The sequence below is a fragment of the Aquarana catesbeiana genome, linkage group LG01, assembly GCF_042186555.1.
Source record: "Aquarana catesbeiana isolate 2022-GZ linkage group LG01, ASM4218655v1, whole genome shotgun sequence".
Lineage (NCBI taxonomy): Eukaryota > Metazoa > Chordata > Amphibia > Anura > Ranidae > Aquarana > Aquarana catesbeiana.
In genome coordinates this window covers 827,249,514-827,274,262 of record NC_133324.1, presented here as the reverse complement: position 1 = coordinate 827,274,262, position 24,749 = coordinate 827,249,514, and the positions used below count along the sequence as shown (strand labels likewise).

Here is a 24,749-nt window from a genome sequence, read left to right as displayed (position 1 = left end):
CACTTGAATTTTTTGCCCATTCTTCCCCCCTCCTGTAGACAATGGAGGCAAACATTGGCTAGGACTGCCATTTACCTAAAGCATTGTGCATGATGAATAAAAATGGAAAGAAGTATGACATGTCCAAAAGCATAATTTAGCCATATATACACCAATTCCATGAACGATTTGATATGAAAATTAACTTTTTGGCATCACATCAGCACTTTTCACAATCTGTGTCTATCCACCATGTGAACAATAAGTTGGCAAACATTTCATTTAAACCATCACATGCATTCATACCTACAATCCTGTCTGGTAAGTTGTGTTTCAGTTGCAACAGTTAACAAAAAAGAAATAAGTCATCTTTAAAAACACATAATACATGTGTTTTTGGAATCTTTTTCTAAGAGTTTCACGTCCTTGTGTCACAAATCAGCAGTTCTGTTTTCAGGTTGAATTATTGCTTTGAATAAACTGACACCAGCAGCTCCAGCCATCCTCTATGCGTTTAGCCTTTTGCTTTTAGCCTTCAACTACTTTTCCAGCAATCCATCTCTATTATATGTCTGCTGACTATTTTAAATTTAAGATGTTTTATAGCCAAAATTTTACCTTAACCTATCATGAAAAATTCTCCCTCCTAGCAAAATAACAGACCAGCGGGATATAAAACATTCTTTTTCTCTGGATCTGAGTATTACATTGTAACTGTTCTTCTTTCTAATGTATAATTAGTAGAACCATGAAAAGTCTGAATATAATGTAAAAAAAGTATTAAAACTCTCAGTTCCCAAATCCCTTTATCAAAATGAAAACGTAAGATAATGAAATCATCCATTCTCAATTTTTTTGAGCTGTACTGTTGTACTCTTCAGGCAACTGCAAGACCGCAAATCTCATACAATCATTTTATATGTGCTCAACACTTGATGAGACTGTTGAATGCTGGATATCAGTTCTGCCCATAAGATCCATACGATGCCTGTAAATATAGTTCTCTCAAATGAGAACATGGATTAAGGAAAGTTCATAGAGGGCTACAGAGAACTACTATGTGAAAGTATGGAAGTACATAGTAGGGTGCACATACTAAAGACAACAAAACTGTGAACTTTGCAAGTGCAGTTGCACTCATTTTCCCCATAGCTTAGTAAATATGTTGAAGCTTTGCTGATTCCCACCATCCAATCATGTGCAAGCAAAAATGCTGTTTTTTTCCTTCCACCTGATATAGGTATTATTAACAGAGTGAAGCTTTACCACATTTACATTTACTAGGGTAAATGAGTGCAACTACACTTGCAAAGTGCACAGCCTATTTAAATTAAAATAATACTAAACCCTTACATATGCCCACTGACTAGCCTCAGAGCATACACAGCCATGATGAAAAACCTTCTACATAACTAATCCTGCTATTCTTCATCCCTCTCTCCTCCACAACCTTCGAAAGTACGCCAACAAAGGGGCTGGGATCTGATGTCACACACTGCAAAGCACACAGCACAGAGCTGAGTTTAATCTGACACATGAATGGAGGGTATGGACACACTCCCCTTTACACAGTCTAATTGGAAAACAAGCACATCTGAGGCTGTCAATCACCTGCTGTGTGGTTGGAGGCGGCATCACCATGGATTTCCTGGTGTCTGGAAATACTGGAAGAACTGAGGAAGGAGGAGCTGCCAGGATCCACACTAGGTGCTATGGATAGAAGCAAGTAAAAAAAACGACACACTGTATGAGGATTTGTTCTGTTAAAGTGGAACGTATTTACTTCCACTCCAAATCTGCATTGTCCCAGAGCTCCTGTATCAAGGTTCAATAATGGGCTCCTATTTTCTAACCTAATTTTAAGTGTTATAGCAGCTGAAATTAATAATATAGTTTCTGCGTTTTAAGCTATGTAGTAGAATAATATCTTTACAGGATGTCTCCAACTTGCAAGCAGACCTTAATGCATTGTTTGAATAGGGAAATTTTTTGTTTTTGGTTTAATGTTGATAAAAGTTATGCACTTGAGAGCTAAAAGCATGCATGCGTCATACATTCTATGGGGGATACAACTGGGGTAGTCAATAGCCGAGAAGGATCTTGGTGTTCTGGTATGTCATAGACTTAATAATGGCATGCAATGTTACATTTCAGATTCTAAAGCAAGCAAAATACTTTATTGTATTAAAAGAGGTATAGACCCCAGAGAAAGAGACATAATTTTGCCCCTGTACAAATTACTAGTAAGACCTCATCTGGAATATGCAGTTCAGTTTTGGGTACCAGTTCACAAAAAGGATATGGGGGAACTGGAGAAAGTGCAGAGAAGGGCAACCAAAATTCAGAGGAGGCATGGAGGAGCTCATCTTTGAGGAAAGATTAGCTGAACTTAATGTATTAGAGGCATTTAAGAGGGGAGATGATTACCATGTAAAAATATAAGAGTCATTCACTTTAAAGTCAATGCAGTGGACAAGGGGGCACTCATTACATCTGGAGGAAAGGAGATTTAACTTCCACATACAGAAAAGCTTCCTCATAGTGAAAGCTGTATAAATGTGGAATTAACTCTCTGAGGAACTAGTTCTGGACAGGTCAGTTGATCAGTTTTTAAAAAAAAGAGATGCATACACTCCTAAAAGAATAATATTGGAAAGTACCATATATAAGTAATAACACCAGTGAATACTGAGCCAGGAAATAACTGCCTTTTGGGGAATCAGGAAAGATTTCTTCCCTATTAAATCAAATTGCACCATGTTTTATAAGGATTTGTTTTGCCTTTTTTACTTCCTCATTCAGCAGTAGGAGTGGTTTCTTGGCATACACAGTGTGACAGCTGATTGGAGGAAAGGCACACACCCCCTCCTCCACATTGGCAGAGGAACAAAGATACTTTCAGGGCTGTGCTCTGACAAGACAACTTCTCTGCTAATCTATTTATAGCACCCACCCGGACACAAATTTCAGGCTGCTTTTATCTCCTGTCTCTGAGAACTTGTCAGAAGTTATTATGCTTATAACAGAGGAACTAAACATCAGAAAGACACGGGACTTAGTGTTTTGGAGAGAGATAAGAAAACACTACAGATACATGTGCATAGGTCAAGTGACACATGCAAGAGATTCCATAACCAAAACAACAATTACATTTTAGCTAAAGGATCTTCTGGATCAAAGCCAATTGGTTTAGCCAGTCTATATCAAGTAGGATGGCTAATCTTGCTGTAAATCCTGTGCTGTACGGACATAATTTGCTTTTCAACAGGTTTTTGCTATGGGAATGCCTTTTTAATATTTTTTTTATAGTTAATACCATCTAGCCATTTACTCATTTTCAATTGCAGATGTATGTTTATAATAAACCTAATATATTTTGATTATTTAGATGATAGTTTTCCTTTAAAAAGTTAAGCTTTCTAAAGATGATGTATCTCAAGAAATCCTTTTTAATCTACAACGTACTAGTTCTGTTGCCTAAATGTACATAGATTCCTCTTGAAGACACTTTCTTATTTTGCAGGTTGATGCACATGGGAACATTTTGTTGACAACTCTGGAACTGAGAAATGAAGTAGGCGGAACAGAAGTCCTAACCAGCACTATTGATCCGAGAGCTACAATGTTTTCATATGACAGTGCCAGCATCCAGTATCGGAAACCCATTCCCAACAGAGATATGTACAGCAGAAGCACATTGGATAGGCATATGGTTCACAAAAAAGGGCGACTGAGGAGGAGTGCCTCTCAGATTAAAATAAAAATTCCTGATTTGACTGATGTGAATGGCATAGACCGGTGGTCAAGGATGATATTTCCTGTTGCTTTTTCCTTCTTTAATGTTGTGTATTGGCTTTATTATGTACACTAACTTATGCAGTTAGATCACTTTTTTTGAAGATGCTAGGTCTATTTTTCTGATCCTGAAGGGACTGCATTAGTAATAGTGCTGCAAATTCAAGGTAAGATATTCAGCCATTAAAATGATTTTAGTGTTTGCACACTGCATTTAATTTTCAAATTGTAGGTTCTTTAGAAAGAAAGAGTTTAGCTTTTATGAAAAAAAAGCGTATTGTCTTCTTAATTGAAGATAAAACTTGCTCCAATACATTATGGTAAGAAAAAGCTTTATAAATATATCACATGTCATCTTTCATCATTAACCTCTCAGCTGCAAAAAAAAAAAAAAGAAAAAAATCCCAGCATCCTAGTACAGCAAAGAGGTTAATCCACCATTCTCTCACATTTTGTACTTTAAATAGATTCCTCTGTAAAGTCTTTTTTACACCTCCAGTCATTGTATTTTTACTACACACAGAATAACTTTTAAGGATATAATGAGGTTTACAGCTAAATATCAACACCTTTGGTCTTGTGAATCCTTGCCATATGGGTCATCATCATCATAACTGTCATGTAGAACCATGTGGGAAATCTGGGATGTAAGAATATGTACAAGTGGGGGAAAAAGATAACAGTTTTTTAAGACCACCATATTATGTGAGACAAGAATAACCATGCTTTCAGAACAAAAAGTATGACCTGTATAGATACTGTAGGTGGAAGATGGGGCCCTAAGCCGCAAATGTGACAGGGCCCTTTCCATACTTGCAGACTTTAAAGTTAGCCCTAGGGGCTTCCTACTGCCATGATCCACCCCTATGGTAGAGGGTGTATGGATGAGAAATAATCACCAATAAGATTCCTACCAAGTGACTATACAACATGATTATACTTCCATGAGTAGAATGTTGACATGAACTGGAAAGAAGAAGGTCTACAAAAGAAAATACAATTGGGTTGATAATAGTTTCCTTAAGGAAAATGGATTACATTTAAAATGGTCAAATTGAAAAAATGCATTGAGCATATATGCAAATTGTGCATCTAAGTCTTGCGTTATGTATAGCAGTAGTTTACATGGTTACTCCAGGTCAGTGATATAGGGTTTTACATAAATGCCCATCTATTAAGGCGGGGAAAAACTTAACTGCATTTAGTAGGGAGCTTGTGTCCCACAGAAAGTTGACTTGTCTGCCAAACCCTTGCTGTGACTATATATTGTACATGGTGTTGTAATCAACTTATGGTACATTCAATAAGAAAATCTTCAAAACAATTACACAGTCATGGCAAAGAGTGAAAAGCTACTCCTGAAAAAATTGTTGTTTTAGTTTTATGAGCGGCCATGCCTAAGCTGAAACTTATCAGACTTTAACTTAAATGGCTGCTATACAAAAAACTGAAAGTGTCTTTTAGCTGTTAATAACTTTCATGGGTGAATATGTAAAACTTTAACATAATAGATAACAAGGTGCAAGTAACATTTTTAAATATCTGAATTCCTATCCAGTAATCTCAAAAAAGAAAAGTGCCAACCGACCTTTTGGTGCCTCCTTTTGGTAGCTGAGAGAACGAAAAAATGCTGCACAAAAAATATTACACAAAATGTATACCGAACACATTTTTTAGTTTTACTTTTAGGCATCCTTTTACTATTTGTTTTCTGCACTTCCCATACCAGTTACTGTAACTCCATAAACAAATCTGTGCAATACTGTGTCTAAGTATCAGAACTGTAAAATGCATATTCTATTTCATAATTTATTTAACTAGGCAACATAAAAAAGGGTTATAGAAAATACTTTCCTCTTCCAATATGATCCTTTATCATACGACTAAACCAATGTCAGTACAACTATTAATTCTTATCCTTGACATGGTGTATAAACTTAACATTATTAACATTTCAATTAGATTTACAATATACAATAAAAAGGAAGGTATGTCAAATGTAAACAAGAAAGCAAAAACAAAGTGTATGCCACTGTGCCAGAATATTAACTACAATTGTAGGACAAAGAATTACATTAAGTCACTATACAGTATAATTTGTCCACTCCTGATTGGATAGTGTACAGTTCTGCCACACATATAGAAGGTTAAATTACCCAAACCTTAAAAGTTTGGTCTTGCTCAATAAGATAATGAGACAATGCAAAGAACAATAACACACACAGTTTTAATTTATAATAGAAATTGGTTTCATGTACCTCCTTATTAAAAGAAGTATAGCGTATTTTCACTAAATTACTACTTTTAGTTCTTTTTCCACTGCCTCTATAAATACCACCACCCAAGAATAACAATGAGCCCAAGCCAGGGTTTTTATGATGCCTGATGTAAAAAAAAAAAAAAATCCCTTTACTATTCTGCTATTTAATGCATTGAGAGGTAGGAAAAGAGAGGTAGTAAATGATTGTCATGCCTTGAGATACAGAAACATTGTTAGAGTTTCTCAGCTTTCAATAAAGATGACAAGAAGAGCTGTGACTAAGACACAAAACACAGTTAAGAGATAACAGGGGCATCAATGAAAACAAAAAAAACAGACATGGTTCCACCTAATGAAATGCTTATCTCAACTCCTCTTAATATCACATGATCTGCTTTCCAGTACTATAGAAATCAGATATAGAGCCATGTTAGGTCAGCAGGGTTAAGACTGGCATAAAATATATAAATTCATTTTGCCACTATTGCCCTTACTGTGTAAATTGATAATTATCCCTTTTTTTTTTCTCTCATTTGAATCCTGACCATGACAAATCCACTTCTGTGCTAGATAGCTGACAAGTCGCCTCAATAATGTAATACATCAGCTAGATAGGTAAGTTTGTAAATTATTACTGAGAAGGAAATTTGAAAACTAGACAGTAAGGCCAGGTTCACACTAGCTGTGGCTGCGGTTTGCAGCAGGGGATCTGGTGCGTCCCTGTTCTCCATTTCAGGGGCAAATCCGGTCCAAATATTTGCCTGAATTCGGACCTGAGACTAAGTCAAAGACACATAGGACCTTTTTCCAGTGCGAACCGAAGTCACCCCAGAGGTGTGTGAACCGGCTCCATTGAGAGCCGGTCACAGTCTCCTGTCATGCGAATTGGATGCAGGGAAACCCGCATCCAATTCGCTTAATTGTGAACTCAACCTCAGGGACTAATTCATTTAAAAAAGTGATGATAAAGATTGTGCTTATTCAGGAATCTGGACATTCAGTCATCATTATAATGATGTAGGTTTAATCAAAGTTGTGCACTTTTCTCTTATTTAACTTTATTTAACTTAAGCCTTACACATAACCTGAAGTGTCAGGGGGTCAGAAGTCAGCTGAAATTCAACTTTTGAAACTCTTACAATTGTAAACCTGTTAAATAACAGAACCCCAGGTTAAAAGGGTGGCATTTTATTTCATTTTTGTATTATTTTTTCTACACTTTTTTCCACATGGGCTGCTGAATCCACTTAATGCCCAAATCCAGTATTATTTCTATTATATTTATTTAATATTATTTTCCCCTCTTTTGTCTTGGTAATACCTAACTTACTGATGTTACTGTGTCCCTCAGTACTGTGATGTCACTGTGTCCCTCAGCAGCTGCCACCACACTTCCTGATTGAATGATGCCCAGGTCATATGAGCACAGGCTATAATGAACAGCCCCACTGGTCATCGGGGGATGGGGCCTATGCTAATGCACTAGAAAAAGTGACAAAATAGAGCTTGCATGTCTAAACATTCGAACAAGTGAGCATTCCTATGACGAACTTTGGAACAACAGAAAAAGAGACAGCAATTATCATGTGAGCACAACTTTACAGCTTTATTAAAAAAAAAAAAAGTAAGTATATTGTTATTTAATAAAAATTACAAGAAGGGGTGTAAAATGGGGAGAGGGTAGGAATTCAGACTGCTGGAACTTTTCTTTTAGTTAGAGATAGACTTTAAGTGCAGTTATCTGCATGGAAAAGACCACTGTGTTCTGCTACTTCAGGAAAGATTCAATAAAATTGGTTAGAGATGACATCACACAAATTCTCCTGTAACCACAAAACAGATGCATTGTGGTTGTATAATACTCCAGAGCAGATGAGTTAGTTGTAGTTCTGAAATTAGTGCTAGGCCCTACTGACCCAAGAATATCCAGGGTGCAGTCAAGAAAACCAGCTGTTTTAAAGCGGGGTTCCACCCAAATTTTGAACAATATCTGTATGTATTCTCTTCCTTGCCTAGATGCTGACATGCCGTTTAAAAAAATGTAAATCGCTGTAATTACCTTTTATTTTTATATTCTTCTTTGCACTTCCTGGTTCTCCTCCTGTGGGAGTAGGCGTGTTTCTAGCCTCTCCCAGACTCCTGGGAGCTAGTCTCAGGCTTCCCAGGATGCCACTGAGCATGTGCAGGAATGATCGGTGAATGCTGGGAGCACAGCATTCACCACATCCAGGAAATAAATGCTTGTGGGCTTCAAATGCCCACACTGAAGATGGAAACCGCCTGCAGTGAATAATATAAGTTATTCTTTCCAACGAAATCTGACACAGGCAGACATATTACAGACAATATGTGAGTATGTAATGCTGAGAAGAAAAGTTTGTGAATGAACTAAAAAAAAAAAAAAAAAACGATAGATAGGTGGACCCCCGCTTTAAAAAGGAGATTTTCAAAATGGCAGCTGGTAGATAAAGCAGAGTTCCACCCAAAAGTGGAAGTTCCGCTATAAGGACTACTCAGCCCCTTACATTTGGCATGTCATTTTGGGGGGGGGGAGTGGGCACCTTGTTTTCACAGGAACCCAGCTCCCACTTTCGCTCGGGTCGCCTAGGCGACTCGAGCGGAAGTTCTCCTCTTCCCCTCCCTCCTTGCAATCTTCTGGGACACGTCACAGGTCCCAGGAGATTGCCCGACCCTTAAAGAGGCACAGTGCACATCCTTCTGTGAAGCCGCAAGCTGTCACAGCCAAGTGCTCACACTTGTAATGCCGGCATTGGGGAGATGCAAGGGAGAGAAGCGAGGGTTCGGGTGGCTGGATGGTGGGACATGTGAGTGTGTGTTTATTAAAAGTCAGCAGCTACACTTTTTGTACTCTGGAACTCTGCTTTAAGTGGTTATTAAACAACACACACAACAGTTACACATCTTTGCTGATCAAATGGTTTAAATAATCAGAGTTACTGATGATTAAAATATGTAGACCTCCTGAAAAACAAATAATTGGAGTCACATATTACAGTCATTGAATAAAGTTTTCCAATAGATCTAGGTTTCATTTATTATGACTTTTTTATGCCTCTAAAAGCACTTCTATAATAGCTTACATCAGACTCTGCACATGTTTAAGTCAGCATTTTAAGAACAGAGGCATAAAAAATGCACCAAAGCTGCATTCAGAGAGGAACTTATGCACATAAATTACTTACGTATGAGTGTGAATGTATTCCAATGGCCAGGATGAATTGGAATGCATTTACACTCATTGCCATACACATGTAAATGTGCATACATATGTGATATCAGAAGCATTTTTTCTGCCAAGTCCTGCCAGAAAAAAAGCACATTTGGAGCATAAATTCATACACCCGTGTGCATAAAGCCTTATAGTTGTGAAGGAGTACAAAAATGTTTTTTCAGAAATCTTGGCCTCTATCAATCTTCAGTCAGATCAGACAGCTGAGCAATTTAGAATCTAAGAAACCTAAGGGTCCATATACGCCACATGTTTCTAAACAGCCCATTCAGAGCAATTATTACTCTGTCTAGCAGTAAATATCAATGCAAGTACACTCTGTGCTTGTATTGATACATATTTACAGGCATCTTTGCATTTTATAACTTATGAATTGACCAACAGAAAAGAAATTATAAACAGATAGCAAATCACTGCCTTCTAAAAAACGTAAAAATTGCTGCACAATTTAATAAAAAAAACATATAGATGTTCTACAGCATTTCCAATATAACTGGTTGAATTCTTACTGAATGTAAACAGCGTTATGTTTGGAGAACTAAAACAAATCACTGCCTATCAACACTAAAACCTCATACCAACTTTGAAGAACAGCGCAGTGAGATTGCTGCCTCAGGGTCTGGACAGCTTGCAGTTACTGAGGGACCAGTGAATCCCAAGCTGTCTCAGAAAAATCAGCAATAGAGTGTCAGGGCATTTGTCTGTAATCTGAAGCTGAAAAGAAGTTGGGTAATGCAACATGACAATGATCTAACACACATGAGTAATTTAGCAATAGAATGGATGAAGCAGAAGAAATTCTGTATTTAAAAATGGGCAAGTTGTGGTTTTGACTTCTGTTCCATTGAAATGTTTGGTATTACCCAATGCAGGCTGTTCATTATTTGATCTATTTATGTAACATACACGTACTACATTTCATAGTGAATTTCAGGATACATGAATGCAATCATATCATCACCTGTCCAAATGAGCTTACAATCAATCATACCCAAAAACACAATGGCAGCAGTTAAGGAGGAAGACAAGTCACTTGCTTGGCATGTTTTTGGATTGTAGGAAGAAATTTCATACATGGGAAAACAAGAAAAACCTTCCAAGAATAAGCTAAAACAGTTATCTATACAGAAATAGGCAAAAACATCTATTAAATTCTACAACTACAGAATCATTTAGTTGAGGTTATTGTCAGTAAAGGAGGTTCCACTACTTACTAAACGTAAATGCCCATACCTTTTCCAATAATGACCTTGAGTGTTTAAATCACTTTTTTTTAGTAAAATAAGGCAATGTTAAAGTTTATTTTTTAAGAATGTCTTTACAGTTATTGTTATTAAAGATTAGATAAAAATTTATAAACCAAGTTAAGTCTAAAAGGTTTCCAAACATTTTCTCACAACTGTGTCACTGCCTCTGAGAAAAAATAATTGATCATTGCTAAAGTTTAGTTCATGGATCTGCAATATTACACACCTTGGCTAATAAAGTGCCTTATACAGCAGATTTCCAACTATATCATGAAAGAACAGGTAAAAGCCCAACTCCAAAAAACCCTTGCAGTTGGGTCCTTCACACTGCAAGGGTTACATGCTCATTAACTCCAGGGGGTAGAGGAAAATGATATATTACTTACCCTTTTGCACTCTCCAGTAGGCTCTAGCGACTTCCTCTTCTCCCTGAGGCTCTCGGTTGTGGGTTGTCGCTCGGCACCATCACATACGGTGCAGGACTAATAGTACTGCTTTGTATGTGAGGAGGTAAGTGTACAACTGCAGGTTGCTGAGGAGGACCAGTTGCAAACATGGAGGGTGCCTGCTAGAGCGAGGAATACAGCAAGTATTACTGCTTAATAACCTACCCCTAGTCTTATTGAAAATGTAACCCTTACAAAATGGAGAAGCTGCGCTAGTTTTCTTCTTGTGCATTAGGCTTTTAACCTCTCAAGTAGCTGAGGACAATTATCTCATCAGATTTGCAAATGAAAAACAAATAAAGGAATACTATGGTGTACACTTTTGCAGAAATATAGACAACAGAGATCGAATTTCTATTTTAGAACTCAAATTAAAATCAAAAGCCATTATGACCATAAATACTGAACTTCATTTAATTTCAAAAAACATACCTGTAAAGAAAAGTGTTACATTAAGGTACATCATTAATTTTAAATTGCTGCCTTTTTTTTTCTAATTTGAGTTGTAAATCTTGTTGAAAAATCTACACTTTGGGGTTTATTTACTAAAGGCAAATCCACTTTGCACTACAAGTGCACTTGGAAGTGCAGTCGTTGTAGATCTGAGGGGGGCATGCAAGGAAAATAAAAAACAGCATTTTTGTTTGTACATGATTGGATGTTTGAAATCAGCAGAGATCCCCCTCATTTCAGATCTTCCCTTCAGATCTACACTTACAATGCACTTGTAGTGCAAAGTGGATTCGCCTTTAGTAAATCAACCCCCAAGTCTTGTATTATATATTAGTGCCCTGATTAATCTCCTCCGAAAGCAGCTTCTGTTTGCTACCAGCCATGTGCTCATTTCCAGCAGGTTAGGTAAATGCAGTTTGGACAACTTCTTTATATGCATTCATGAACATAAAACACAGGTTCATTATAGGAGTTGTCTATTTTACATGTAGATTTACATTTGCAAGTTATTACTCACTGTAAACATGACTTGTCCAAGTTTTTACATTTTTCCTGCATATTGGTAGGCAGCCAGCTCAACTATAGCATATTGCTATAGTTGAGCTGGCATATAGCATATCTCAACCATAGTTTTTTTGTTCAATACTTTACAGCGGAATCACCTCTCTGATTGTGAGGTTATCTCTCATTGTTAATCAACCATTTTGGTGCATAAGTAACTTCTAAATCTCATGCTAAGTGATGGTGCTAGATAGGTATAGATTTAACCCTTGTATGCTAAGCAGATGAGCACATGTTTTTCAACTCTTAGTATTCACAAAATTAGAACTTTTTTCATTTTGTTAAATTCTAAAAATGTTTTTCTAATTTATTACATTTTTTTCTGAATGTTTACTACCTTTTTTTGTATACATACATGCTTTACATTGTTTTAGCTGAGCATACGGGCTTTCCTAAAAGAAAGCCCAACACCGACTGCTGCTTTCTTTTTGAAAAGCCATACGACTGCACGAAAGCAGTCATGAAGGGGATGTGGTTTTTAGCTGTGTTTGTGTTGTGAGTGTAGCTAAAGAACTGTAGGTCAAATTACAGATTCAGGATCTTTTCAGCATAACTTAAAATACCACTGGAGAAAACCCACAGTTAGCAGACTGGTTGAACTATTTCATATTGACCTAACTAAAAAAATACTAAGGAAAAAAAAGTTTTAGTCTTGACTATAAAATAAAAATATATAGTGTGCAAAAGTGCTAGAAAAGCCACAACTATATGCAGCTAAATATACATTTAGATATGTGGACACTGTTCAACCATTCTTGAGGATTACTTTCCTCTGCTAGAGAGCATAGTCAGGTCCTATCTGCAGCAGATTCAGAGTACCTCCTTTGAATGCTGGGCCATTTTGATCAGATAAAGCTCTCACATATTCTGTTAGAGCTGCAGCAATGTGCTGACTACCATACATTCCTATTGGCCCAGCACTATGATGACCAATAAGAATCTAAGGGAGGGGTGAGGGTGCAGGCAAGTTCTGACACTACCAGTAAGTCCCTGGTAGTGTTAAAAAAAAATTTGGTAAAGCATAACTCCAGCCAGGAAATTCAGTTTTGCTGCAATATTCAGCTTCAATCCAGAGATAGCTAGCATCAATCAATCCCTGTTTTTACAGTCCTATCCCCACTTTTTATTCCATAGCAGCTGTGCATGGTGTCTGAATACACCATGCAATCCAATAAACGCCAGGATTAAACCTACTGCACTCTATAATTAACACTCAGTAACAAATCTCCTCTCCCGTGAGGAGTGTAACTACTCAACTGCGCCAGTAGTGAGCACTGGTGTGGGAATACAGAAAGCAGCATTTTTGTTGAATGAAACAGGTATTTTACGGCACTTTCATGCAAAAATCACTCAAAAATTACACTACGCAGGAATACAGGGCATACAAAGTAATGTCAACTAGGCTTTAAAAGGACAGCAAATAAATACATCTCAAAAAATATTTAGGATACACTAGCACAACTCCATATTAGAAAGTTGTCTGAATTAATCATAAACAAGTGTCTTGTGGGAAGGTATTTTGCTGTTAGGAACACTGTTAAGAAACAGCAGCCAGCATGAAATGTTTGACAATTGCAAAATCCTCAAATACTTAATTCGCCCTGGTGCAAACTTTTACAACCATGTTTATGGATGTTATTGGAAAAGTATATTATATATTGGGTTTACTGTTCAGTTAATTAGAACTTATGCCTGGCTCAGTGTTATTCTCTTGAAATATACAGTATGCACCCAGTGGGTATTATTCAATAGACTGGAACAAATGAGAAGTATCCATTTGCCTTAAGGAAAAGCTTGCTGGTGAGACCTTGGCAGTTATTCGACCTCACCCCGCTCAGACATATCAGTGGGTTTTCTACAACAAATAATTATAGGATTTGTGTGCTCGGTGCTGTTTTGACTACAGTACTGATGGCATTTAAATGCCTCAGTGTGCAGCATTATCATGTAACAGCATCATAACATCAGACGATGACAATCTACTAGTTGTTTCACTGACTGCATTGAAAAGACATGTTGTGTAAGCAAAGAACAACACTGATGCACTTCCAGTAAATATGGCCTGCACTGAAGAATGACTGCAAGATGGGAAAGGAGGAGATTAAGTCTCACTCATTGAACTCTGTTATAAGATGATATCATATCATGCTATGCTCATATTACTTAAAGACCAAGTAGCTACTTTTGTTTACCTCTATAGTCCTGGAGTCAAAGCTGAATCATCCCCATAATTGACATTCCATATCAAAGTCAATTAAGGAAGGCATTTCAGACCTGCATAGAAACATGGTCATCACGGCTTTGGTCAAGTTTGCACCTAGCTCTGCAGAGATCCTACAGAAAGGAGCTTGGGTTGAAAAGTCTGGTTTACAGGGGTTGATTTACTAAAGGCAAATAGGCTGTTCAGTTTGCAAGGGATTTTGTTCCCTTCACTTTGGGAATGTGAATGTGGTGAAAATTCACTTTGTGATATGTGTGAATGATGAACATCGGCAGAGCTTTACGTCATATACTACGCTAAGAAAAAATCCCCTTGCAAAGTAAAAATTCCTTTTCAAAGTGAACAGCATATTTGCCTTTAGTAAAATCAACCCCACAGTGTCTTCACATTTGACTCAGCCTACAAATGCTTCTAATCTTCCCCCACCTCCACATTTCTTTGTCAGTTTGTACTTTTCCCCACAACCTGGATCCTAGTCTGTAATCATACAGATGCTTGTAACTTATTCCCTTTAGTAAACTATGGCCTATACATTTTTGCCCTATTTTATAAGTTACAGTTTGAGAAGTCTTCAGTCTTCAAAGCAACATGAAGTGACATTAATTGCCAACTTATACGATCATCATTTGGATATATAAATGTGTAGAATTAGTTCAGATAAAAATCATACATTTATATATTTTTCTATACTCTCTATATTATTATATAGCCTATTTTGCACACTCTTTGCTACTCTCTGTAGTGGATTCCATTGTGGAATAATTTGAATAACTTTATTTTATTTTCCATAGATTTTTTTTTCATATACTATTATCAATTTTCAACACTTTGTTATATACATAAACGAGACAGACAGCAATGAAAATCAGTATTTAAAGTTTAAATTACAATTACACTACTATGTCAATTCTTATGCCCCATACACACGGTCGGACATTGATCGGACATTCCGACAACAAAATCCTAGGATTTTTTCCAACGGATGTTGGCTCAAACTTGTCTTGCATACACACGGTCACACAAAGTTGTCGTAAAATCCGATCGTTCTGAACGCGGTGACCTAAAACACGTACATCGGGACTATAAACGGGGCAGTGGCCAATAGCTTTCATCTCTTTATTTATTCTGAGCATGCATGGCACTTTGTGCGTCGGATTTGTGTACACACGATCGGAAATTCCGACAACGGATTTTGTTGTCGGAAAATTTTATAGCCTGCTCTCAAACTTTGTGTGTCGGAAAATCCGATGGAAAATGTGTGATGGAGCCTACACACGGTCGGAATTTCCGACAACAAGGTCCTATCACACATTTTCCGTCGGAAAATCTGACCGTGTGTACGGGGCATTAGAGTGTAACTACATCTTTGTTATGTCAATATTTTAAGACAGGACAGTAAAATAAGGGCTTTGGTAACACCTGTATACATGTCAAGTGTGCTGTCCACTGAATTTGATGAAACCATCAAACAGCTTCAGGAAGCTCTGCTGTATTTTATATATGTAAAGGCTTTCAACGTAGATTTTGTGTCTGACAGGAATGTTTCAATTTTGTCTATTGCAATGGGGTTTGAGAGTAATCTGCAGCTACACACAAGATATTTTCCAAACTACAACAATTCAAGCTGTCCAACATTTCATGGTAACAAATACATTTTTTAAATTTTTTTTAGTAGGACAATGGGTGCTTCAAGAGCCTGTGCAGCATAAAAACAAAAAGTGATAAAAATGATTAAAATCTATATTCCTCCTCTGCCTGAGACATTTTACCTAAAGTACTTAAAGGACACTTGCTATAGGCCCACTAGAAACAATGGTTTCTCTAGCAGACTTCTTTGTAATGCAGCAGAATAGCTGATTTGAGAATAATTTATGCATAAGTTTCCAATCCCTGGAAACCAAGGAGCACAATTTACCCCACATTTAAAGGCTAAATTATTTTTTTCCAGACAATAGCATATACAATCAAGGGGCCCCAGTAGATAAGAAAAAAAAAGTGTAACTTTGTAAACTGTGCATTGGTTTTATTGTCATACCTGGGCAGTAGTTTGGGCAGCACAGTGGTGTAGTGGTTAGCACTTTCACCTAGCAGCAATACGGTCACTGGTTCAAATCACAACCACAACACCATCTGCCTGGAGTTTGCATGTTCTCCCTGTGCCTGCGTGGGTTTCCTCCGGGTACTCCGGTTTCCTCCCACACTCCAAAGACATGCTGGTAGGTTAATTAGATCCTGCTGAAAAATTGTCCAAATATGTGTATGTGTTTGTAAGCGTGTCAGGACCCCATGGGGCTAAAGACCGCGCTATACCACAGATGGACACCAGTGGCAAAAAGCACCCTAAAGGCGATTCAGTTCGCATAGGTAGCGCTATACAAGTCACTCATTCATTCATTCACCTGTAGGCTGTTTGGGTTTCCCTAGAAGCCTGGTTGAAAAGCTGGTTAGCAATCCCCACATCCAGATGCTAGGTTGCCAAAACTGTTAGTAGTGAGCATTCAAAAGTTTTCCCATCCCAGCAACAAGGCTGGACATGTGCGTGTTTTATTGCCATGCAGCCTATAGGTATGACTATAAAATTAATCAATGTTTTAAAAAGCTGCACAGTTTTTAATATCAACCATGGTCCCATGACTGCATAGTCTATTTTCTGGAAATAGTCAACTTAGCCATTAAAAGGATGTGTCCCCTCTTTCTAGTTGGCAGTTCCAATATAACTGCAATGTGGACCTTGCATTGTGATAGCATTTAAATATTAAAAGTTAATGTAAGTTTACTACTCGATAAAAAGGTACAATCAAATAAAATAAAAAAATGTTGACATGGTTAAGTCTTATCATGACATTATTCCATCCTGAGTGTCCATTTCGGGACAGAGCCCTCTATGGCTTTGAAGGACCATCCATGTGTGTTCATAAACCGCATCATTAGGGAGGGATGTTGATAGTTATGCAGACATTTTCTATATTAAAAATATCATTTAATCATAGATAATTACAAAAAAAAAACTCAATACACAATTCTGGATATTAATGTCCCTTGAATTTCTAAAGAACTTGTTATTGCCTCAGGCATTTATGTCTTGAGGGAGGCTCTACCTTGCCTTAGAATATCAACATTGCTTGAGAGGCCAATTAATCCTGGACTATGATAGGTAACCTGCAAGAATTATGTGCTTGGGTCTCTTGTGAAACTGGATGTGCTTAGTAAATCATTAGAAGTGTAATATGATGATTAAAGAAACATTGCTGAGAAGAGCAACTTGAAGCCAGTTTCTTACATGCAAGGTGCAAAGGCTACAATATACACTTTATTAAAGAAGAGGACAGGGAAGACTTTCAAGATATGTAATGCAGAGATAGGATAGCTATCATACAAAGGACTGGGTAAAGGAAATATATTAAAGATTAAAAAGGTAATATAGGGGCTGTCTTGGTCTGGTCACAGTCTGATACCACAAGCATTGCAATCAATCAAGGTATCGCTTTCTACCATCAGGCTTTGTGAAGATGTGGTACCGTACCTTTATTCATCAGAAGTGATCATTTTCAAACAAAATATTTTCTGCCTTTTGGAAAATCTCTTTGTGATCAATAGCCATGCATTCTTTTTTCCATGGAGAAAAGGTTACAAAGGTTTCACCTTTTTGTTCATTAATTGAGGAAGGGTATTGCTGAGGTGCATCATCCTTCAAAGACAGGTAAAATGTACCACTGCCCATTGCTTTCAATGACTACCTTAAGGTAGACCAACCTTTTAGTCACCCCACAGCAGGCTTCCTGCCTAGGAGAGCTTATAGACATAAAGGCCAACTTCCAATAGGTAAAAAATACTTTACAGGGGTGACATAACTTTAGAAAGAACAAAAAAGAAATCCTGTGTAAATTTTTAAGCTCCTCAGAAAATAGCTGTTTTTGGACTCAGAGGTCATTATACCAAATTGATTTTCTTTGTAAAAAATCTGTTACGTCTCAAAATGTTAAATCATTTAATAGAGAATGTTCATCTAATGGATTGTAAGCTTGCCAGAATTTTGTAACAGGTCAGGAATTCTTCTGAAAAGAGGAAAAACAATGTTCTGTATTTTGTTCCTGTGTAATAACCTCATCATTGCCAGAGGAACCTGATATTTGCGGACTGAGGCATTGATGGGCTGTTGACTGAGCAGTCAAAAGTGTAAACATATCTGTAAATTCTGTATATATATTTCACTGAACTGTTGTTATAATGGGGTTGTTCAAAAATTTTAAACAACTTTGTCTATTAATACTGTAAATATATATATAAGAAAAATTAAAACGGCTTTAATTAATGAAACAGGCTGAAACATAATATTCTTGAAATGCCGATTTATAATCCAAGCTTTTTTGTTACTTTATAATTTAGATACTACAGTGGCTGTAAGAATTGTTACTCAGTAAAAAAGAAGGTGTGTTTAAGAATACAAAAGTCATATGTATGCACATCAATGGGTTTGTGTTCAAAGCAACAAGCAAAGTACAGTAGCCCATAGCTCTCAAAATAAGCTTTCACTACAGCCAACTAGTTAAAAGAAATTGTAACTTTATTTATTACTGGTAGTTGCTGGTCCATGTACAGTAACAGCCCAATAAATATTCGCTCTGGGAATAACTTTAATGGCCTTGGGTTATCCTGTGCACTAAATAGTGGAAGTTCAGATAAGGGGGTATACCAAGGTCAGGTACCAATGCTACCATGTAACAATGAGAGATGGGTTCCTGGCAATTCATTTCATATCTCAGTTTAGCTTCTATTATTTACATATATATATATTTATATATATATGTATTATATTTATATATATATATATATATATATATATATATACTATATTGTCAAAAGTATTGCCTTAATTTGCACATGAACTACTTTAATGGCATCCCAGTCTTAGTCTGTAGGACTAAGCTATAATAGCTTCAACTTTTCTGGGAAGGCTTTTCACAAGGTTTAGGAATGTGTTTATGGGAACATTTGACCATTCTTCCAGAAGAACATTTGTGAGGTCAGACACTTATGTTGGACGAGAAGGCCTGGCTCGCAGTCTCTACTCTAATTCATTCCAAAGGTGTTCTATCGGGTTGAGGTCAGGGCTCTGTGCAGGCCAGTCAAGTTCCTCCACCTCAAACTCGCTCATCCATACCTTTATGAAGCTTGCTTTGTGCACTGGTCCAAATATTTTGGTGGAGGGGGGGATTATGGAGTGGGGTTGTTTTTCAGGGGTTGGGCTTGGCCCCTTAGTTCCAGTGAAGGGAACTCTTGAGGCGTCAGCATACCATTATGGTGTCTATGGTGTGTTTATGGTGTGGGAATAGTTTGGGGATGGCCCCTTCCTGTTCCAACTTGACTGCACACCAGTGCACAATGCAAGGTCCATAAAGACATGGATGAGCGCGTTTGGGGTGGAGGAACTTAACTGACCTGCACAGAGTCCTGACTTCAACCCAATAGAACAGCTTTGGATTGAATTAGAGCGAAGACTGTGAGTCAGGCCTTCTCGTCCTGACCTCACAAATGCGCTTCTGGAAGAATGGTAAAACATTTCCATAGACACACTCCTAAACCTTGTGGACGGCCTTCCCAGAAGAGTTAAAGCTGTTATAGCTGCAAAGGGTGGGCCAACTCAATATTGAACCCTACAGACTAAGACTGGAATGCCATTAAAGTGCATGTGCGTTTAAAGGCTGGTGTCACAATACTTTTGACAATTATATATATATATATATATATATATATATATATATATATATACTTTTTTTTTCTTTTTTTCAAATGTAAGGGGTTTATTTCTTGATGTGTAAGTCAGAATTCTTCTTTTTAAGGAAATTAAATCTGATTGGTTACTATGGTTATTACACTTAGCACATTACCTTTGATCTCTGAACTGTGATCTTTTTTCACAAGTTTTCAACCAGATAAGGCCTTAAAGTGTATTTACACCAGTTCAATTAACTTTTCCTAATTGTTTCCTTTTGTTCTGTTTGTTAAATGTTTGATAGCTGCAAAGAAAACCTGCTGATCCTTTCAGAAAGTGCTATCCTGTGCACTCTGCACTTTTATGTTTTGCACTGTTCTCATCCCTGCAGAGTTCACAGTCTGTGAGGTGTACAGAATCCCTCTTCCTGTGTTATGGAGATGAGGAAAGGGGAAGATGTTCAATAGTCTACACATTTCCGATCCTAGGGTGACAATGCCGCCTCTCCATAGATACAATGCAGTGAAGGAACATTGTCCCTCTAGGGCAGGAGATGTGTGGTAACAACACCAGGTGAAAATAAAGGAAAATGATCATTTAAAATGCATCTGCTGTCCATAGGAACCAATTAGATGCTCCTTATTATTCAACCAGTGAACTATTGCAGAGAAAGGAAAAGAAATGAAATAATTATTGTGGGCAAAAGACAGTTCTTCCCATGAACATTCTTAAAAATAAATATCACTGCATGTACTTTTAATAATAGAAATGAACATCTGAGAGAAACTCTTCAAGCTGATCTGTATCAATTTCATAACACAACATCGGAAGTATAAACTCACTTCCAAAGGCTCCAGTAACAATATAAGATAATTGTGACAACAATAAACCTTAGGAAAAATAACTTCTTAAAGGTAATTTTTAGTGGTGTTCTACATGTTTTCTGTTAAAATTAATTAAGAGAAAGTTGACATATATGAAACACTACTTATTAGTATTTTATTAAGTTAAACAAATAGAAATATTTCTGTTGATTTGCCTAAAAACCAGTGAGCTCCTACCTTCCTGCTTGACAATACACTTTTGCTGCTTCAGTACAATCCCAAGTAGCGTTATCAGCCCAGTTCTATCTTATTGGACTACAGAATACCTCCCCTTTTACTCACCTCCATAATTTATGGGAAGGTGTATTTAAGTCCAAGGGAGAACTGAAAACACTGTCTGGAACTACAGTACAGCAGAGACACTGTCAGCCCTAACAGGAAGTTAGGAGCTCTTTGGCAACATCAACAGGTATCCTTCTGCATTTACAGCAATTTTAATAAAGCATGGGGACACGTGCATGCATTGCAAAAACATACTGAATGTGTTTCTTTCTTTTATTTTTTTTTTGCCCAGACATACAATTTAATTGTTGGCTTTGAGCAAAAAGTTCTTCAGTCATAACATAAGAAGTACTACAGCCCCTTTAGTGGTAGCAAAAGGGGTTATATCACAGGCTACATATATGAGAAGGGTTGGGACTTTGAGTGAGGCATGTATGATGTGGCTAATAAAAATGGTCATTGTAAAAAAGTATATGTACCGTCTTAGAAATTGAGTGCCATAACATATAGCATACATACAAATATTGTAGACACATCAATAATATTTTGCAAACCATGTGTAGAGATAGAAACAACATCACATGATGTATAGTAAAAAGGACTGTCCTCCATTAATGGGATCACTATAAGATTTAAGAAGTTAACTGAAAAACCAGGCATATGAAGCCATCTGAATAAACACTGTGTATCTGTGTAAGTCAGATGCATTTCATGAACTGATACCACGCTCCAGGGGCGGATGCATCATTGTTCTACAAAAAGATATAAGCATATCAATGTGATCTAATCAATAACTCAAAGAAGAGAAAAATATAAAAATGGATAAAGGGAAGGTAAAATACCTGTCCCTTTAAAAACTCACATGTCGGCTGAGTGTAGGACATGTAAAGCTAGCAAGCATGGGCCATTTGGAATGTCTGTCCCGGGAGCTATGGACGAAACCGGTCGGGTTTAGGCATCGTTTTCCTGTCATCGTGTTTGGATTGAGCTAATGTTTCCTCCTGCTGTAGAAGATTTTTTGTTTTTAATGCAATGGCATGTCAGTGCATTACTTGAATAAAGCCCAACCTTAAGGATTTTACACTATTTTGGGGTTTATCTCTTTGCTGACATATCCCACTGAGCTCCATGATCTAAGACTAGAGGAACATTGATTTCCATGTGAAGGTTGGATGACCCCCTCTCTTCTTTCTGATGCAGAGGAGTGACTGTGGATGGAGCATATGAGATATAGGAGCCCCTTTTGCCACCCTGTAATAGGTGGTCAACACTCTCTGGTAAGGGTACATTCAAATTCATGGTGGTGTTTTTTTCACAAGGTGGAGGAACTGAGTGAACAAGAACTTCTGCACCTGGTGCCATATTGAAGACACATGGACTGAACTCATTTGATTTAATTAATTTTATTCATTTATGTATTCACTATACTGATGTATTCAAGTGCAACACAATTTTTTCCATATACTTATTGATGTAATTATATCTCGTGTTAGTGGTGCTGCTATTCATTTAACCCTGATTTTGTATGTCACGAGCAAAGTTATTTCTGTTTATACATTTTCCAGATGGCTTCATATGCCTGTTTTTTCAGTTTACTTTTTACATCTTGCCCTTATAGAGATCCGATTGATGGAGTACAGTCCTTTTTACTATACATCATGTGATGTTGTCGTTTATATCTCTACACATGTTTTGCAACATATTATTGATGTGTCTACAATATTTGTATGTATTCATTGTTGTATGCTATATGTTATGGCACTCAATGTCGAAGACTATAAATATACTTTTTTACAATGACCATTTTGATTAGCCATATCATAGATACCTCACTCAAAGTCCCAACCCTTCTCATATATGTACCAGATACAGGGATGGAGATGCATGGCCCCATGAGTCTCATTCAAGGTCCCAAAATCCCCCTTTTGCTAATATCACAGGCTAAAGAACACTACACTTAATGGCTTTAACTGCTGTTGCAGTAGCATGTAAATACAGCAACATTGTTAAAATGGGCAAATCCACCACCCGCAGTATTTCTGAACATCTATTATTTGACAGACAGCCCATAAAAAGGTAAAGGTCTGACTATAAAATCTACTGAAGACGATCTGCACCATTAACAAAAAGAGAGTAAAAACAGCATCTGTTCATTGACATGAAGAATGCTCAGTTTTTTCCTGCTCTCTGTTGAGAATAATGAGTATGTTATAAAAACACATAAACCTTAAGGCTGGGTTCACACTGCAGCAATGTAGCGGCTCACAGCAGGGGTCCGGTGCGTCCCTGTTCACCGTTTCAGGTCTGATTTCAGCCCGATGTTTGGCTGAAATCAGACGTGAAATGGACCAGAAGATGCACAGGACTCCTGTGCAATTCGCACCAGAGCCACTCCAGAGATGTATGAACCGGCTCCATAGAGAGCCGGTTACAATCTTCTGGCATGCGAATTGTATGCAGGGAAACCAATAGTGTGAACGCAGCCTAAAGTGACCTTTGGGTCAGGCTATGGACGTTCAAGTGTTTGCAGATTCGAAACAAGCATCACATGAGCTTTGAAACATTCCCTTACTGACCTCTGTAACTGCAGGCACTGTGAAACAATTCATCCTCAAAGATTACATCAGGAGCACTATAGTCTACCACCTGCAAGATTTAGTATGTTCCCCAAACCTTATTCTAATTCTACAAATTCATCCAGACTATTTATTCTAAAACACGGTAATGCCCCAGTAATAATCCTCATTACTACAGTTTATGATTCTTATGATTGACTTTCAAATAATAACAGGACAACCAACAATACAATGTATACTTACTTTGATTTGCAAGTGTTTTTGTACATTCCTTTAAGGAGCTCCTGTATATTGAACTCAGATTACCATCACTTTATTTTGCTTGTTAATCACATCTATTTATGATCCTATTCTATAAAGATGAAAATAATTAAATAATTGCCATTTGTAGCTTTCCCAGGGGAGCTGTATCACTTGGAAATGCATTCACAAGAGTATCCTAATGCAGTTAAATGAATTTGTAATTTGATTTTAAGACAGGGAGGAGGTTGAGAGAGAGAGGAAGAGAGAGAAATCAAACGCTGTTATATGAACAGATAGCTACAGACTAAGAGAATGGAATGTTTTAAAGTCATATTAACTTAACTGGTTTCATTTACATTTATGGTTGGGTAAGGTAAAATAATGACAGATTAATTTATCATAATGTCTATTAAGCTGTGACAACATACTAAAGAGTCCATAATAACTTACAGAAAAATGTTATCCTTCTATATAACCAATCAGTAATTCATGTGTAAGAAAACTGTCCGAATGCAAAATTAACTTTGCTAGTCATGGGAAACACATCATTTGAGGCTTAGTTTTGAATCTGAAAATACAGTAACAGTGAGTTCATAAATACATAACATACATAATATATAACAATAACATACATACATAATATATAACATTCCTCCAAATTGTTGAGTTTAGGTGTTTCCAGGCAAGGGTACTGCCTAAAATGTAGGCTCAGCTTTTCACAAAAAAAGAAAAGGTGAACATTGTACTCGCTCGCAACTCCCCCCCCTTGTTCTTCGCTGCACTTGCTCCATGAAGGATGAGTTGTCACTGCCTGCACAGCTGGTGCAGGAGTCCCAGGGAAGTTACCTGGTCCTGGGATTTGATGAAAGGTCAAATTAGAATCACTCTGATCCATTCTA

At 37.2% G+C, this 24,749-nt stretch overlaps 1 protein-coding gene across 1 annotated transcript in view; it reads left to right on the top strand.

The window, feature by feature from the left end:
* The window catches only part of GABRB1 (gamma-aminobutyric acid type A receptor subunit beta1), a 1,024,548-nt gene extending 1,005,666 nt beyond the window's left edge, over nt 1-18,882 (top strand). Inside the window, exon 9 of the mRNA XM_073608488.1 lies at nt 3,503-18,882. Within this exon, the coding sequence (XP_073464589.1) occupies nt 3,503-3,850 (348 nt within the window). The 3' untranslated portion in view covers nt 3,851-18,882. The remainder of the gene's footprint in view (nt 1-3,502) is intronic.
* Nucleotides 18,883-24,749: the final 5,867 nt, after the last annotated feature.